The 16949-nt window shown below is 45.1% G+C and overlaps 1 protein-coding gene across 1 annotated transcript; it reads right to left on the bottom strand.

Moving 5' to 3' along the window:
• Positions 1–1245: 1245 nt before the first annotated feature.
• On the bottom strand, positions 1246–2370 carry LOC101279968 (melanoma-associated antigen B4-like). Its single transcript, XM_004286686.4, has one exon. It carries the CDS (start codon positions 2350–2352, stop codon positions 1246–1248), a length of 1107 nt encoding a protein of 368 aa, XP_004286734.3. The 5' UTR covers positions 2353–2370.
• Between the last annotated feature and the right edge of the window lie 14579 nt (positions 2371–16949).

The following is a 16949-nucleotide window of genomic DNA, read 5'->3' as shown; positions in this document are numbered from 1 at the left end:
ACAAGACCAAGGAACTCACCTCCCTGAGAACCTCTCCACCCTTGCCCCGGAGGAAAAGAAGGGGTACCTTCAGACAGGCAGCTCTGCGCATGGCCACACAAGGGAGAAAGCAGGGTAGACTTTGTGGGGCCCCCTTCTGTTCTAAGGTCCTCACCTTGAGTAACTATCAGAGGCTGGGACTCCTCCCTCCACTGACCTGAGGACACAGCTCTTAAACCAAGGCTTTTATGTCCCTGAGAAACTTGAAGAGTAAATGAGGAGATGCTGATCTTTTCAGGGTATCTGACATTGCATATGTAGAAGATCCCATTGTCACCGAAAATTTTTCTTTTTATTCATACCATTCACTTATTCAGCGTTACTGTTACTGTATTCCAAAACAGTGCTTTGGGAACAGGGCCCCTTTTATCCCATGAGATACATTTTGGAGTGGTGAGAAGAAAAATGAATTAAAAGACGTAAGGTCTGGCTTAGGCTGGGAGGAGTGGAAGAGTGTAGGCTCTAGACTATTCCAGACCAGGGGACTAGACCCAGCAAGGTCACTTAATCAGTCTTGTGAACTTGAGACACCTGCAAGTTATTCACCCGTAAAGGGAGTCTGCTAAATCCTATCCTGCGTGAATGTTGGAATGTTCTGTACTACATGTAAAGCAGTGGCATACTCATTAAGCAATATTGGGTTTTTGATGAATGGCAGTTATGATATGATTATTATGAACCCCCAAAATACCACCCTCCCATCAGAGTTTATTTTTAATCCAGTAGGTAGCAGAGAATATGCAGTGCACTAGGGCAAAAGAAACAAATACTCACAAATGAGCTAAATCAAAGTATCTTTTATTTCTACCAAAAGAAAGTTTAAACGAAGTAAGGCAAACCACGAGTTAAATGGCTTTTACTCTGTTTTCTCCATTTTTTGTTCCTAAATATTTTCTGTGGTCGCCTTTCACATTTCCATGAAAATCTCTATTGCAGTGCCATGTTTTCTACTTCTGGATCATACAGAAAATATAGATGGTTCGTGAATTTCTTTTACATATATCAAAACTGTAACTTTAGAACTCTTTAAACAGCAATAAATATGCAAGGAATGTCATTCAGGAATTCCTATTCTTAAGAAAACACACTATTAGAAGAAAAAAACATTTGAAAAAACCTAAATCAATAATATATAGAAGTTACTAGTTTAAAACAGGAAGATAAATAAGATCTATACTTTGTTCCCTCCACCCCTACTACTCTGCACTATTTAGGAGCCTGACTGCTCCCTGCCAAAACAAAGTAAGCAAAGTGTCCACGGCCTCCCCCCCTACATCTGGGGCAGCTGTGGATCTTGGCTATGAAAGGGCCTCTGCCCGCAGCAGCAGCTGCAGCCCTGGCCGCGATTCTCAATCTTGCTCTCTCTTCCTCATCTTTCAGAGCCGCCTCATAGAGACCTGGTAAGGCACTGGGGATGGTACCAATGATCTTGGCCACAAACTCCAGCACTTTCATCTTGCTGGTTTCATGGTGGGCTCTCGGGCCCCACAGGAACTCATAGCGCGGAGGATCGCTGCTGGGCACCTGGCAGTAGGCCAGGTACTTCTGCTGCAAGAAATCTTTGCGGATGAACCTCGTGGGCTCCCCAAAGATCAAGTGCCTCCTCCCAGCATAGAAACCCAACGCATTGAGGAATTCCCAGAACTCCTCCTCGGTGGCACGGTTGCCCTTCATGAAGATCATGCCCAGGAGAACCATCAGGAGACCGGACTTGGGCAGCCCCGACTCATCACTCGGACTTCCCTCGCTGGGGAGGGCCATCTTGCTGATGAGGGCGTAGGAGTGATTGCTGGGGTCGACTTCCTTCAGCTCGAGGCCAAAGACCACCTCTATGATCACAGAGGCTCTCCTGAGGATCTCAGGGAAGTGATTCCTGTACTTCCTGCTGAGAGTCTTCAGCAGTGCTGCCTGCAGGATGGGCTCCTTCGTCTTGTACTTCTCTAGCAGGAACCGCACGAATATTCTGGACTTCCTGGTCAGAGGATCTCTGCGACTGCTGCGAATGGAAGGTGCTGCCTGGGAGGTACCTGCACTTCTCTCATCTTGGCTCTGGGCACCCGCTTCAGATCCTGGGCATGAAACCTCTGCATCACGAGAGCTCGTGGCTGGGGCTCCCTGAGGCTCCTGGTGAGTGCCAGCAACAGGGGAGCTCGGGGGAGTACCCCAAGAAACAGAAGCGGGGGAGGGGGGCGACTCTTGTATCTCTTCCGCTGCCTCCTCAGTGGCCTGGGCACCCTTGAGACTCTGAGTCTCCCCCCGGGCCTGGTGGCGTTTCTCGCGGGCACGGCGCTTGCTCTTCTGGCCCCGAGGCATGATGACACAGGTCAGGGCCAGCAGGCGGGAGCGTGGGCAGGAAGGCAGGCAACGAGGGCACCTGGGGGAGGGACAAGGAGATGCTGTGAGCACCTTCAGCGGGGAGATTCCTCCCTGGCTTTAACCAAGGCCACCTCTGCAGGGTCCTGGAGGGCACTGCTCGAGGACCCACAGGGCTCCTGTTCTCCTGCTCAGCCTGTCCCGTGAGACCCCTGTGGAGGACGGTAGAGTGAGCCTTGGGGCACAGCCAGCCAGCCCTGCCTGGGCGGTACGGGGGTGACAGTGGGGGCTAGCAGGGGAGGTAGGTCCCCACGGTTCCCATTCAGAGTCCGGATGATGGTTGTTGGCAAGACTCCCCCACCCCCCCACCCCCTCCCCTCTGCTGCTCTGAAGTTGACACCACCATCTACCACCAAACCCAGGAGGAGGAAAGGCGGGAGCGTTCAGCCCACCACCGAAGGGTCCTGGGACCCTCCCTTCTGCTGCCTGGTGGCTGCCCCTTCAGAACAAGGCTCTAACCTCCCTCGAAACTGGCAGAGGAAAGTACGGGCAGTCTCAGCCTGACAGTCCTTTCTTGGGAGTCTAAGGGTTGACAGGAGGGGACGGGCCACATTCTCTCTTGTCCCTTCTCTTCGGGGTGGGTGACTCCCTCAGTCCTCACTCGGGGTCCTCCCTGGACGGCCGGTGCAGCCTGGAGCTCCTCTCTTGCCCCGAGGGCCATCTGCTCGCACCAGTGCCGGCACCTCCTTGAGTCTCATTCGGAGGCGGTGAGGGTGACCACGCGGCCGCACGTGGCAGAGTTTTACCAGGCCTGCAGCGTGCGGCAGACAGGTCGAGGCCCTGTGGCTGGCGGCCCCACTGGCCCTCACTCAAGGGCTTGGGCTGACTCTTGGGAGTGCTTAGGGACGCGCCTTCTGCTGGCCTGCACCTCCCCTCTCAGACAGCAGCCCTCCCTCCTCCGTGTGTGGCCAGAAGGAAGCGGCTGACAACAGGGGAGGGGCTCTGAGGTGCCCTTGCGACGGGGAGGACGGTCCTCGCCCTGACTCCTCCCGTGCCCTGGAAATCCTCCCTCTGCTGACCTGCGGCCAGCCCCTCAGGACAAGGCCCCCTCCTCCCTGGGCCTCCCGCGTCTGTCCGTCCGTCCGCGTTCGCACTGAGGGAGCCCCTCGGTCTTTAGACCTGCCCGGAGGCTCCCAGGCCGACGTCAGGGGCGGGGTCCGCGTGGCCGCCATTCTGGGGTGTGGAGCCCTGCGGTCCCCACGAGGGTCCCGTCCTTCACTCCACAGGGCCTGGGGCGCTCCCTGTACTGAGCTGAGCCAGGGTCCACCAGCCTCAGAGCGAGGCCTTCCTTGCCCGAGACCCCGCGGGGGAAGCGGATGGACTTTGGGCCTAACAGCCAGGCCTGAGCCTCTGGGGCCGAGAGCAGGGGCGGGGTGGGCGGGGCCTGTGTGGCCGCCTCTTTTCGGAGGGAATGGGGATTGGGGGTGTCGGGGGCGTGTCCCCGCACTTCTAACTGGGGTCACCTCACACGTTGACACCTGACGAGATGTGGCACTCCTCCTGTGGCTCACCCTCCCTGGACGGCAGCTCTCAAAAATGGCGCGGCCCCACAGCGCGGTTACGAGGAAGTCACATCCGGTCCTGCGCATCTGGGCTCCAGGAGGACAGCACGGGCGCGCTGGGGCCGGGGCGGGGCGCGCTGGGGCCGGGGCGGGGCAGGGCGGGACGGCAGGTGGGGGGTGGTTCCGGGGGAGCTTCCCGCAGGCCTGGCACGAGGGCCTTCCATTGACTCTTGGCGGGTCCTGGGACATTTCCCTCTGCTGAGCTGAGTCAGCAGGCGTCACAGCTTGGCTCTCATTTCTGTCGGCGCCCCCAGCCGGAAGTATCTGGGGCCCTGAGCCTCACAGCCATGCCTGGGTCCCCCGAGACTGACAGTGAGGGCTCTTTGGGGCCCTCTCTTCTGTGGTGGATGCTGCTCTCAGTCCTCTCTCAGTGTCTTCTCTTGACTCCCTGTAGGTGCTGGGCTACCTCCCGTCTGCTGACCTGCGGCCAAGGCCTCACATCAAAGACATCAACTCCCTGAGACTGCTGGTGTGAAGTGCAGGCACGTCTCATCTGGACTCTTCTGCCTGGAGCCTCCCAGACATGGCTGCTGCAGGTAAGATGGGCTGAGGGGAAAGGAGGCGAGATTCTCTTCTGTGGTTTGGAGCCCGTCAGGTCTCACTCAAGGTCCTCACATTGACTGCTGGCGGGGCCTGCGATTCCTTCCTTCTCTGGTATGAATCCATCCCTGTCCCCAGCCATGCCCCACAGAATCCCAGAGGAGTTAGTGAAGGGGCGCCTTAGCCTGCCAGTTCCCGCTGTGGTCTCTCTTTGTTGACATCAGGGGCATTGCCCAAAAGTTCAGAAATGAATTTCTGTCCTTTTGTACAACTACTGTGTTACTTGCTTTTCTCTTTTAGTCCGTGTGCGATGGTCTATTAAGATGATCACTTAAAAAGGCCAGTTGTCATGCACTAAGAAAGTTTCAGGTGGTTATTTCACAGCCTGTGGACCATGCTGCCACATCCAGCCCAGTCTTTGGTGTCCCATGCTCCTGGCATGCGGGCTCTGAAATGCTGCCTCAGATTCCTTCAGTGAAGCAGTAGAGATTCATGGTCCCAGAGCACAGTGGAAGAATCAAGGGCTCAACGTTATAGGCTTTTCTCTAGTCAACCCTGTCATCTGCCTCTCTTGCAGGCTACAGACCTGTCTCGAATCCAGGGCATCCCCCTACCTGCCCACACTCAGGTTCTAGTTCATGGAGACTTATTGTCCCTCAGGGATTATTTAGTTTTGTGTTTTTGCGTTTGTTAATGTTTTTTCTTTATTCCTTCTGTAATGTTTCCATGGTTGATTTTGGGTACAGGAAACAGTAGCCCATGTTGGATTGTCATCAGCTGCTATGGATAAGGTACTACATCTGTAAATAAATTAAGGAAAATCGATATTCTTACAATATCTGTGCCTCAGGAATACACATAACACACTCTTCTGGTTGAGACTTCTTTTTCCTAAGTCAATCAGGAAATTCTTATTGTTGCCTCCATGTAGATTATATACATTTTTGTATGCTTTCTTTTTAGGTATGCTTTTTATATTGTTGCTTTTGTTTATGGTGTATTTTCTTTTTTCTTTTTTTTGTGTTTTTTAAAACAACTTTATTGGAGTATAATTGCTTTACAATAGTGTGTTAGTTTCTGCTTTACAACAAAATGAATCAGTTATATATATACATATGTTCCCATATCTCTTCTCTCTTGCGTCTCCCTCCCTCCCACCCTCCCTATCCCACCACTCTAGGTGGTCACAAAGCACCGAGCTGATCTCCCTGTGCTTTGCGGCTGCTTCCCACTAGCTATCTCTTTTACGTTTAGTACTGTATATATGTCCATGCCACTCTTACACTTTGTCCGAGCTTACCCTTCCCACTCCCCGTATCTTCAAGTCCATTCTCTAGTAGGTCTGCGTCTTTATTCCTGTCTTACCCCTAGGTTATTCATGACATTTGTTTCTCTTAAATTCGATATATATGTGTTAGCATACGGTATTTGTCTTTCTCTTTCTGACTTACTTCACTCTATATGACAGACTCTAGGTCCATCCACCTTACTACAAATAACTCAATTTCCTTTCTTTTTATGGCTGAGTAATATTCCATTGTATATATGTTCCACGTCTTCTTTATCCATTCATCCGATGATGGGCACTTAGGTTGTTTCCATCTCTGGGCTATTGTAAATAGAGCTGCAATGAACCTTTTGGTACATGACTCTTTGAATTATGGTTTTCTCAGGGTATATGCCCAGTAGTAGGATTGCTGGGTCGTATGGTAGTTCTATTTTTAGATATTTAAGGAACGTCCATACTGTTCTCCATAGTGGCTGTATCAATTTACATTCCCACCAACAGCGCAAGAAGGTTCCCTTTTCCTCCACACCCTCTCCAGCATTCACTGTTTGTAGACTTTTTGATGATGGCCATTCTGACCAGTGTGAGATGATGTTGCATTGTAGTTTTGATTTGCATTTCTCTAATGATTAATGATGTTGAGCGTTCTTTCATGTGTCTGTTGGCAATCTATATGTCTTCTTTGGAGCCATGTCTGTTTATGTCTTCTGCCCATGTTTGGATTGGGTTGTTTGTTTTTTTCATTTTGAGCTGCATTAGTTGCTTGTATGTTTTGGAGATTAATCCTTTGTCAGTTCCTTCATTTGCAAATATTTTCTCCCATTCTGAGGGCTGTCTTTTGGTCTTGTTTATGGTTTCCTTTGCTGTGCAAAAGCTTTTAAGTTTCATTAGGTCCCATTTGTTTATTTTTGTTTTTATGTCCATTTCTCTAGGAGGTGGGTCAAAAAGGGTCTTGCTGTGATTTATGTCATAGAGTGTTCTGCCTATGTTTTCCTGTAAGTGTTTGATGGTGTGTGGCCTTACATTTAGGTGTTTAATCCATTTTGAGTTTATTTTTGTGTATGGTGTTAGGGAGTGTTCTGATTTCATTCTTTTACATGTAGCTGTCCAGTTTTCCCAGCACCACTTACTGAAGAGGCTGTCTTTTCTCCACTGTATATTCTTGCCTCCTTTATCAAAGATAAGGTGACCATATGTGCGTGGGTTTATCTCTGGACTTTCTATCCTGTTTCATTGATCAATATTTGTGTTTCTGTGCCAGTACCATACTATCTTGATCACTGTAGCTTTGTTGTATAGTCTAATGTTAGGGAGCCTGATTCCTCCAGCTCCGTTTTTCTTTCTCAAGATTACTTTGGCTCTTCAGGGTCTTTTGTGTTTCCATACAAATTGTGAAATTTTTTGTTCTAGTTCTGTGAAAAATGCCAGTGGTAGTTTGATAGGGATTGTATTGCATCTGTAGATTGCTTTGGGGAGTAGAGTCATTTTCACAATGTTGATTCTTCCGGTCCTAGAACATGGTATATCTCTCCATCTATTTGTATCATCTTTAATTTCTTTCATCAGCGTCTTATAATTTTCTACCTACAGGTCTTTTGTCTCCTTAGGTAGGTTTATTTCTAGATATTTCATTCTTTTTGTTGCAGTGGTGAATGGGAGTGTTTTCTTAACTTCACTTTCAGATTTTTCATCATTAGAGTATAGGAATGCAAGAGATTTCTGTGCATTAATTTTGTATCCTGCTGCTTTACCAAATTCATTGATTAGCTCTAGTAGTTCTCTGGTAGCATCTTTAAGATTCCCTATGTAGAGTATCATGTCATCTGCAAACAGTGAGAGCTCTACTTATCTTTTCCAATTTGGATTCCTTTTATTTCTTTTTCTTCTCTGATTGCTGTGGCTAAAACTTCGAAAACTATGTTGAATAGTAGTGGTGCGAGTGGGCAACGTTGTCTTGTTCCTGATCTTAGTGGAAATGGTTTCAGTTTTTCACCATTGAGGACGATGTTGGCTGTGGGTTTGCCATATATCGCCTTCATTTTGTTGAGGAAAGTTCCCTCTATGCCTACTTTATGGACTTTTTTTTTTTATCATAAATGGGTGTTGAATTTTGTCGAAAGCTTTCTCTGCATCTATTGAGATGATCATATGGTTTTTCTCCTTCCATTTGTTAATACGGTGTGTCACGTTGATTGATTTGCGTATATTGAAGAGTCCTTGCATTCCTGGGGTAAACCCCACTGTATCATGGTGTATGATCCTTTTAATGTGCTGCTGGACTCTGTTTGCTAGTATTTTTTTGAGGAGTTTTGCATCTGTGTTCATCGGTGATATTGGCCTGCAGTTTTCTTTCTTTGTGACATCTTTGTCTGGTTTTGGTATCAGAGTGATGGTGGCCTCGTAGAATGAGTTTGGGAGTGTTCCTCCCTCTGCTGTATTTTTGAAGAGTTTGAGAAGGATAGGTGTTAGCTCTTCTCGAAATGTTTGATAGAATTCGCCTGTGAAACCATCTGGCCCTTTGCTTTTGTTTCTTGGAAGATTTTTTTTTTTTTTTTTTTTTTTGCGATACGCGGGCCTCTCACTGTTGTGGCCTCTCCCATTGCGGAGCCCAGGCTCCGGACTTGCAGGTTCAGCGGCCATGGCTCCCGAGCCCAGCTGCTCCGCGGCATGTGGGATCTTCCCGGACCAGGGCATGAACCCACATCCACTGCATTGGCAGGAGGACTACCAACCACTGCGCCAGCAGGGAAGCCCCTGTTGGAAGATTTTTAATCACAGTTCCTGTTTCAGTGTTTGTGATAGGTCTGTGCATATTTTCTATTTCTTCCTGGTTCAGTCTCGCAAGGTTGTGCGTTTCCAAGAATTTGTCCATTTCTTCCAGGTTGTCCATTTTATTGGCATAGAGTTACTTGTAGTAATCTCTTACGATCCTTTGTATTTCTGCAGTGTCAGTCGTTACCCTTTTTCATTTCTAATTTTATTGGTTTGAGTCTTCTCACATTTTTTCTTGGTAAGTCTGGCTAATGGTTTATCAATTTTGTTTACCTTCTCAAAGAGCCTGCTTTTAATTTTATTGATATTTGCTATCATTTCTTTCATTTCTTTTTGATTTACTTCTGATCTGGTCTTTATGATTTCTTTCCTTCTGCTAACTTTGGGCTTTTTTTGTTTTCTTTCTCTAATTGCTTTAGGTGGAAGATTAGGTTGTTTATTTGAGATTTCTCTTGTTTCTTGAGGTAGGATTTTATTGCTGCAAACTTCCCTCTTAGAACTGCTTTTGCTGCATCTCATAGGTTTTGGGTCGTCGTGTTTCATTGTCATTTGTGTCTAGGTAATTTTTATTTCCTCTTTGCTTTCTCCAGTGAGCTCTTGGTTATTAAGTATTGTGTTGTTTAGCCTCCATGTGTTTGTATTCCTTACGTAGTTTTTTCCTGTAATTGATGCCTAATCTCATAGCGTTGTGGTCGGGAAAGATACTTGACACGATTTCAATTTTCTTAAATTTACCAAGGCTTGATTTGTACCCAAGATATGATCTATCCTGGAGAATGTTCCATGAGCACTTGAGAAGAATGTGTATTCTGTTGCTTTTGGATGGAATGTCCTATAAATATCAATTAAGTCCATCTTGCTTAATGTATCATTTAAAGCTTGTGTTTCCTTATTTGTTTTCATTTTGGATGATCTGTCCATTGGTGAAAGTGAGGTGTTAAAGTCTCCTGCTATGATTGTGTTACTGTCGATTTCCCCTTTTATGGCTGTTAGTATTTGCCTTATGTATTGAGGTGCTCCTATGTTGGGTGCATAAATATTTACAATTGTTATATGTTCTTCTTGGATCGATCCCTTGATCATTATGTAGTGTCCTTCTTTATCTCTTGTAATAGTCTTTGTTTTAAAGTCTATTTTGTCTTGTATGTGAATTGCTACTCCAGCTTTCTTTTGATTTCCATTTGCATGAAATAACTTTTTCCGTCCCCTCACTTTCAGTCTGTATGTGTCCCTAGGGCTGAAGTGGGTCTCTTGTAGACAGCATATATACGGGTCTTTATTTTGTATCCATTCAGCCAGTCTGTGTCTTTTGGTTCAAGCATTTAATCCATTTACATTTAAGGTAATTATCGATATGTACGTTTCTATTACCATTTTCTTAATTGTTTTGAGTTTATTATTGTAGGTCGTTTTCTTCTCTTGTGTGTCCTGCCTAGAGGAGTTCCTGTAGCATTTGTTGTAAAGCTAGTTTGGTGGTGCTGAATTCTCTTAGCTTTTGCTTGTCTGTCAAGCTATTAATTTCTCCGTCAAATCTGAATAAGATCCTTGGTGGGTAGAGTAATCTTGGTTGTAGGTTTTTCTCCTTCATCACTTTAAATATGTCCTGCCACTCCCTCGTGGCTTGCAGAGTTTCTGCTGAAAGATCAGCTCTTAACCTTATAGGGATTCCCTTATGTGTTACTTGTTGTTTTTTCCTTGCTGCTTTTAATATTTGTTCTTTGTATTTAATTTTTGATAGTTTAATTAATATGTGTCTTGGCATGCTTCTCCTTGGATTTATCCTGTATGGGACTCTCTGTGCTTCCTGGACTTGATTAACTATTTGCTTTCCCATATTAGGGAAGTTTTCAACTGTAATCTCTTCCAATATTTACTCAGTCCCTTTCTTTTTCTCTTCTTCTGGGACCCCTATAATTCGAATGTTGGTGTGTTTAATGTTGTCTCAGAAGTCTCTGAGGCTGTCCTCAATTCTTTTCATTCTTTTTTCTTTATTCTGCTCTGCAGTAGTTATTTCCACTATTTTATCTTCCAGGTCATTTATCCATTCTTCTGCCTCAGTTATTCTGCTATTGATCCCTTCTAGAGAATTTTTAATTTCCTTTATTGTGTTGTTCATCATTGTTTGTTTGCTCTTTAGGTCCACTAGGTCCTTGTTAAACATTTCTTGTATTTTCTCCATTCCATTTCCAAGCTTTTGGATCATCTTTACTATCATTATTCTGAATTCTGTTTCAGGTAGACTGCCTATTTCCTCTTCACTTGTTAGGTCTGGTGGGTTTTTGCCTTGCTCCTTCATCTGCTGTGTGTTTCTCTGTCTTCTCATTTTGCTTATCTTACTGTGTTTGGGGTCTCCTCTTCGCAGGCTGCAGGTTCGTAGTTCCCGTTGTTTTTGGTGTCTGTCCCCAGTGGCTAAGGTTGGTTCAGTGGGTTCTGTAGGCTTCCTGGTGGAGGGGACTAGTGCCTGTGTTCTGGTGGATGAGGCTGGATCTTGTCTTTCTGGTGGGCAGGTCCACGTCTGGTGGTGTGTTTTGGGGTGTCTGTGGCCTTATTATGATTTTCGGCAGCCTCTGTGCTAATGGGCGGGGTTGTGTTCCTGTCTTGCTAGTTGTTTGGCATGGGGTGTCCAGCACTGTAGCTTGCTGGCCGTCGAGTGGAGCCCGGTCTTGGCATTGAGATGGAGATTTCTGGGAGATTTTCGCCGTTTGATATTACGTGGAGGTGGGAGGTCTCTTGTGGACCAGTGTCCTGAACTTGGCTCTCCCTCCTCAGAGGCACAGCCCTGACGCCTGGCTGGAGCACCAAGAGCCTGTCCTCCACACGGCTCAGAATAAAAGGGAGAAAAGAAAGAAAGAGAGAAAGAAGAAGATAAAATAAAATAAAGTAATATAAAATAAACTTATTAAAATAAAAAATAATTATGAAGAAAAGAATATTTTTTAAGTAATAAAAAAAACAGAACCCTACGACTCATGGTAAAAGCAAAACTATATAGACAGAATCACACAGAGAAGCATAGACACACACACTCACAAAAAAGAGAAAAAGGGAAAAAAATATATATATATCGTTGCTTCCAAAGTCCCCCTCCTCAATTTGGGATGATTTGTTGTCTATTCAGGTATTCCAGATACGCAGGGTACATCACGTTGATTGTGGAGATTTAATCCGCTGCTCCTGAGGCTGTTGGGAAAAATTTCCCTTTCTCTTCTTTGTTTGCACAGCGCCTGGGGTTCAGCTTTGGACTTGGCCCCGCCTCTGCGTGTAGGTCGCAGGAGGGCGTCTGTTCTTCGCTCAGACAGGATGGGGTTAAAGGAGCCGGTGATTCGGGAGCTCTGGCTCACTCAGGCCGGGCAGAGGGAGGGGCACGGGGTGCGGGGCGAGCCTGCGGCGGCAGAGGCCGGTGTGACGTTGCACCAGTCTGAGGCGTGCCGTGCGTTCTCCTGGGGGAGTTGTCCCTGGATCCCGGGACCCTGGCAGTGGCGGGCTGCACAGTCTCCCCGGAAGGGGGGTGTGGATAGGACCTGTGCTCGCACACAGGCTTCTTGGTGGCGGCAGCAGCAGCCTTAGCGTCTCATGCCCGTCTCTGGGGTCCGAGCTTTTAGCCGCGGCTCGCGCCCGTCTCTGGAGCTCCTTTAAGCAGCGCTCTTAATCCCCTCTCCTCGCGCACCAGGAAACAAAGAGGGAAGAAAAAGTCTCTTGCCTCTTCGGCAGGTCCAGACTTTTCCCCAGACTCCCTCCCGGCTAGCCGTGGTGCACTAACCCCTTGCAGGCTGTGTTCACTCCGCCAACCCCAGTCCTCTCCCTGGGATCCGACCTCCGAAGCCGGAGCCTCAGCTCGCAGCCCCGCCCTCCCCGGCGGGGGAGCAGACAAGCTTCTCGGGCTGGTGAGTGCTGGTCGGCACCGATCCTCTGTGCGGGAATCTCTCCGCTTTGCCCTCCGCACCCCTGTTGCTGTGCTCTCCTCCGCGGCTCCGAAGCTTTCCCCCTCCGCCTCCCGCAGTCTCTGCCCACGAAGGGTGTTTTAGTGTGTGGAAAGCTTTCCTCCTTCACGGCTCCCTCCCACTGGTGCAGGTACCGTCCCTATTTTTTGTCTCTGTTTATTCTTTTTTCTTTTGCCCTACCGAGGTACGTGGGAAGTTTCTTGCCTTTTGGGAGGTCTGAGGTCTTCTGCCAGCATTCAGTAAGTGTTCTGTAGGAGTTGTTCCACGTGTAGATGTATTTATGAGGTATTTGTGGGGAGGAAGGTGATCTCTGTGTCTTATTAATCTTCCGCCATGTGGAAGCTCCTCCCTACCATATTTTTTGGGTTTTTTTTTTTGTTTTTTTTTTCCGTACGTGGTCCTCTGACTGTTGTGGCCTCTCCCGTTGCGGAGCACAGACTCTGGACGCACAGCCTCAATGGCCATGGCTCACGGGCCCAGCCGCTCCGCGGCATGTGTTATCTTCCCGGAACGGAGCACGAACCCATGTCCCCTGTGTCGGCAGGTGGACTCTCAACCACTGCGCCAACAGGGAAGCCCCTACCATATTGTTTTGATTGCTGTAGCTTTGTATAGTCAGAAGTCAGAAAGCATGATACCTCCATCTTTGTTCTTTTTTTCTAAACATTGCTTTGGCTATTTGGAGTCTTTTGTGGTTCCATATTAAATATTAGGGTAATTTGTTCTAGTTCCGTGGAAAAATGTTATGGGTATTTTGATAGGGATTGCATTAAATCTGTAGATTGCCTTGGGTAGTATGGACATTTAAAAAATATTAATTCTTCCAATCTGTGATCATGGGACATCTTTCCATTTCTTTGTATCTTTTTCAGTTTGTTTTATCAGTGTTTTATAGTTTTCAGAGTATAGGTCTTTAACCCCTTTGGTTAAGTTTATTCCTAGTATTTTAATTCTTTTTGATGTGATATTGAACCAGATTGTTTTCTTGCTTTCTCTTTCGGGTAGTTCCTTATTAGTGTATAGAAAAGCAACAGATTTCTGTATATTAATCTTGTATCCTGCAGCTTTCCTGAATTTATTATAATAGTTTTTTGTTGGAAACTTTAGGCTTTTTTATATGTAGTATCATGTCATCTGCAAATAGTGACAGTTTTACTTCTTCCCTTTCAATTTGGATGCCTTTTATTTCTATTTCTTGTCTGATTGCTGTGGCTAGGAGTTCCAAATACTGTGTTAAATAGAAGTGGTGGGAGTGGGCATAAGTATGCCCAGTATGTCTTACACCAGATTTTAGAGAAAAAACTTTCAGGTTTTCACCATTGAGTATGATTTTAGCTGTGAGTTTATCATATATGCCCTTTATTATGTTGAGATATGTTCTCTCTATACCAACTTTGATGAGAGTTTTTTTCATGAATGGATGTGAATTTTGTCCAGTGCTTTTTCTTCATCTATTGTGATAATCATTTGATTTTTATTCTTCATTTTGTAAATGTGGGGTACCACATAGATTGATTTGCGGATATTGAAGCATCCTTGCATCCCTGAAATAAACGCCACTTGTTCATGGTGTGCCTTTGTATATATTGTTGAATTCAGTTTGCTAATATTTTGTTGCAGATTTTTGCATCTATAATCATCAAAGATATTGGCCTGGAACTTTCTTTTTTTTGTAGTGTCTTTGTCTGGTTTTGGCATCAGGGTAATGGTGGCCTCAGAGAGTGAATTTTTCAGCTCTCCTCTTCAATTTTTGGGAATGGTTTGAGAAGGATAGGTATTAGCTCTTCTTTTTATGTTTGGTAGAATTCCCCTGTTAAGCCATCCTGTCCTGAGCTTTGTTTGCTGGGAATTTTTTGATGACTAATTCATTTTCACTACTATTGATGAGTCTGTTCAGTTTGTCTGTCTCTTCCTGATTCAGTCTTGGAAGATTGTATGTTTCTAGAAATTTAGCCATTTCTTCTTTCTTTATGTTGTTCAGTTTGTTGGCATATTACTGTTGGTTTGTAGTATTCTCTTTTTAATTTTTGTATCTCTGTGGTGTTGGTTGTAATTTCTCCTTTTTCATTTGTTACTTTGTTTATTTGGATCCTCTCTTCTTCTTAGTGAGCCTGGCTAATGATTTATCAAATTTTTTATCCTTTCAAAGATCCAGCTCTTGGTTTCCTTGATCTTTTCTAATATTTTTATCTCTATTTTATTTATTTCTTCTCTGATATTTATTATTTCCTTCCTTCTGCTGACTTTAGGCTTTTTTCTTCTTTTTCTAATTCCTTTAGATTGTAGGTTAAATTGTTTATTTGAGATTTTTCTTGTTAAGGTATGCCTCTATTGCTGTAAACTTTTCTTTTAGAACTGCTTTTGCTGCATGTCATAGATTTTGGAAAGCTGTGTTTCCATTTTCGCTTGTCTCAAGGTATTTTCTGATTTCCTCTTTGACTCATTGGTGTTTTAGTATCACGTTGTTTGCTCTCCATGTGTTTGTGTTTTTTTCATTTTTCTCACTGTAATTGATTCCTAGTTTCATATCCTTGTGTTTGGAAGAAATGATTGGTATAATCTCTGTCCTCTTAAATTTGTTAAGATTTGTATTGTGGCATTTGATCTGTCCGAGAGAATGTTCCATGTGCACTTGAAAAGAATGTATATTCTGCTGTTTTTGGATGTAATGTCCTTTTGATATCTAAGTCCCACTGGTTTAATGAGTCATTTAAGGTTACTCTTTCCTTAATGATTTTCTGTCTGGATGATGTGTCTCTTGATGTAAGTGGGGTGTTATAGTCCCCTACTATTATTGTACTGTTGTCAATTTCTCCCTTTATGTCTCAATATTTGCTTTATATATTTAGGTGCTCCTGTATTAGGTGCATGTATGTTAACAAACGTTATATCCTCTTTTTGTATTGATCTCTTTATCATTATATAATACCGTTCTTTGTCTTATGTTATAGACTTTAAAGCAAAGTCTATTTTGTCTGATATGAGTATTGCTACCCCACCATTCTTGTTTCCATTTGCATAAAATATCATTTTGCATCTCCTTACTTTTTTTCTTTATACATTTATTTATTTTATTTTATTTTTGGCTACATTGGGTCTTCGTTGCTGCATGCGGGCTTTCTCTAGTCACAGCGAGTGGGGGCTACTCTTTGTGGTGGTGTACAGGCCTCTCATTGCAGTGGCTTCTCTTTGTTGCGGAGCATGGGCTCTAGGCACACGGGCTTCAGTAGTTGTGGCATGCAGGCTTCAGTAGTTGTGACTTGCGGGATCTAGAGTGTAGGCTCAGTAGTTGTGGTGCACGGGCTTAATTGCTTCAAGGCATGTGGGATCCTCCTGGACCAGGGCTTGAACCCGTGTCTCCTGCATTGGCAGACAGATTCTTAATCACTGCACCACCAGGGAAGCCCTCTGCTTACTTTCAGTCTGTGTGTATATTTAGCTCTGAAGTGAATCTCTTGTAAGTAACATATAGATGGGTGTTGTTTTGTTATCCAGTCAGCTTCCCTATGTCTTTTTTTTTTTTTTTTTTTTTTGCGGTACGCGGGCCTCTCACTGTTGTGGCCTCTCCCGTTGTGGAGCACAGGCTCCGGACGCGCAGGCTCAGCGGCCATGGCTCACGGGCCCAGCCACTCTGTGGCATGTGGGATCTTCCCGGACCGGGGCACGAACCTGTGTCCCCTGCATCGGCAGGCAGACCCTCAACCACTGCACCACCAGGGAAGCCCCCCTATGTCTTTTAATTGGAGCATTTACTCTATTGTCATTTAATGTGATTATTGATAGGTATGTACTTATTGCAGTTTCGTTACTTGTTTTCTGGTTGTTTTTGTAGTTATTCTCTGTTCTTTTAGTTTCTCCCCTTGTGGTTTGTTGATTCTCTTTAGTGGTATGTTTGTGTTCCTTTTTCTCTAGTTTTCGTGCATTGGTTTTTGGTTTTTGATTTTTGATTTGTGGTTACCATGGGTTTATATATGTTGACCTATCTAGTTGTTTTAAAGTGGTAGTTACTTAAGTTGAAACACGTTCTAAAAGATCTACATTTTTACCCCTCTCCCAGCTTTTGTGTTTTTGATACCATATTTTACATCTTCGTGTTTATCCCTTAACTGTTTGTTGTAGTTATAGTTCATTTTACATTTTTTTGTCTTTTAATCTTCTTGCTACCTTATTTACGTGGTTGATCCACAGCCTTTACTATATATTTGCCTTTACTACGCGGAGTTTTCCTTTCATATAGATTCTGACATCTCATTATAGCTTTTTCTTTTCCACTTAGAGAAGACCCTTTAACATTTCTTTTAGGGTTGGTTTAGTATTGATGAACTCTTTTAGTTTTGCTTGTCTGAGAAGTTGTTTATCTCTCCTCCAATTCTAAATTATAACCTTGCTGAGTAGAATATTCCTAGGTTGCAGGCTTTTCCCCTCAAGCACTTT

Source organism: Orcinus orca, chromosome X (assembly GCF_937001465.1).
Source record: "Orcinus orca chromosome X, mOrcOrc1.1, whole genome shotgun sequence".
NCBI lineage: Eukaryota > Metazoa > Chordata > Mammalia > Artiodactyla > Delphinidae > Orcinus > Orcinus orca.
Note: the sequence above shows the minus strand (reverse complement) of the source record. Positions and strands in the feature narration are given on the sequence as shown.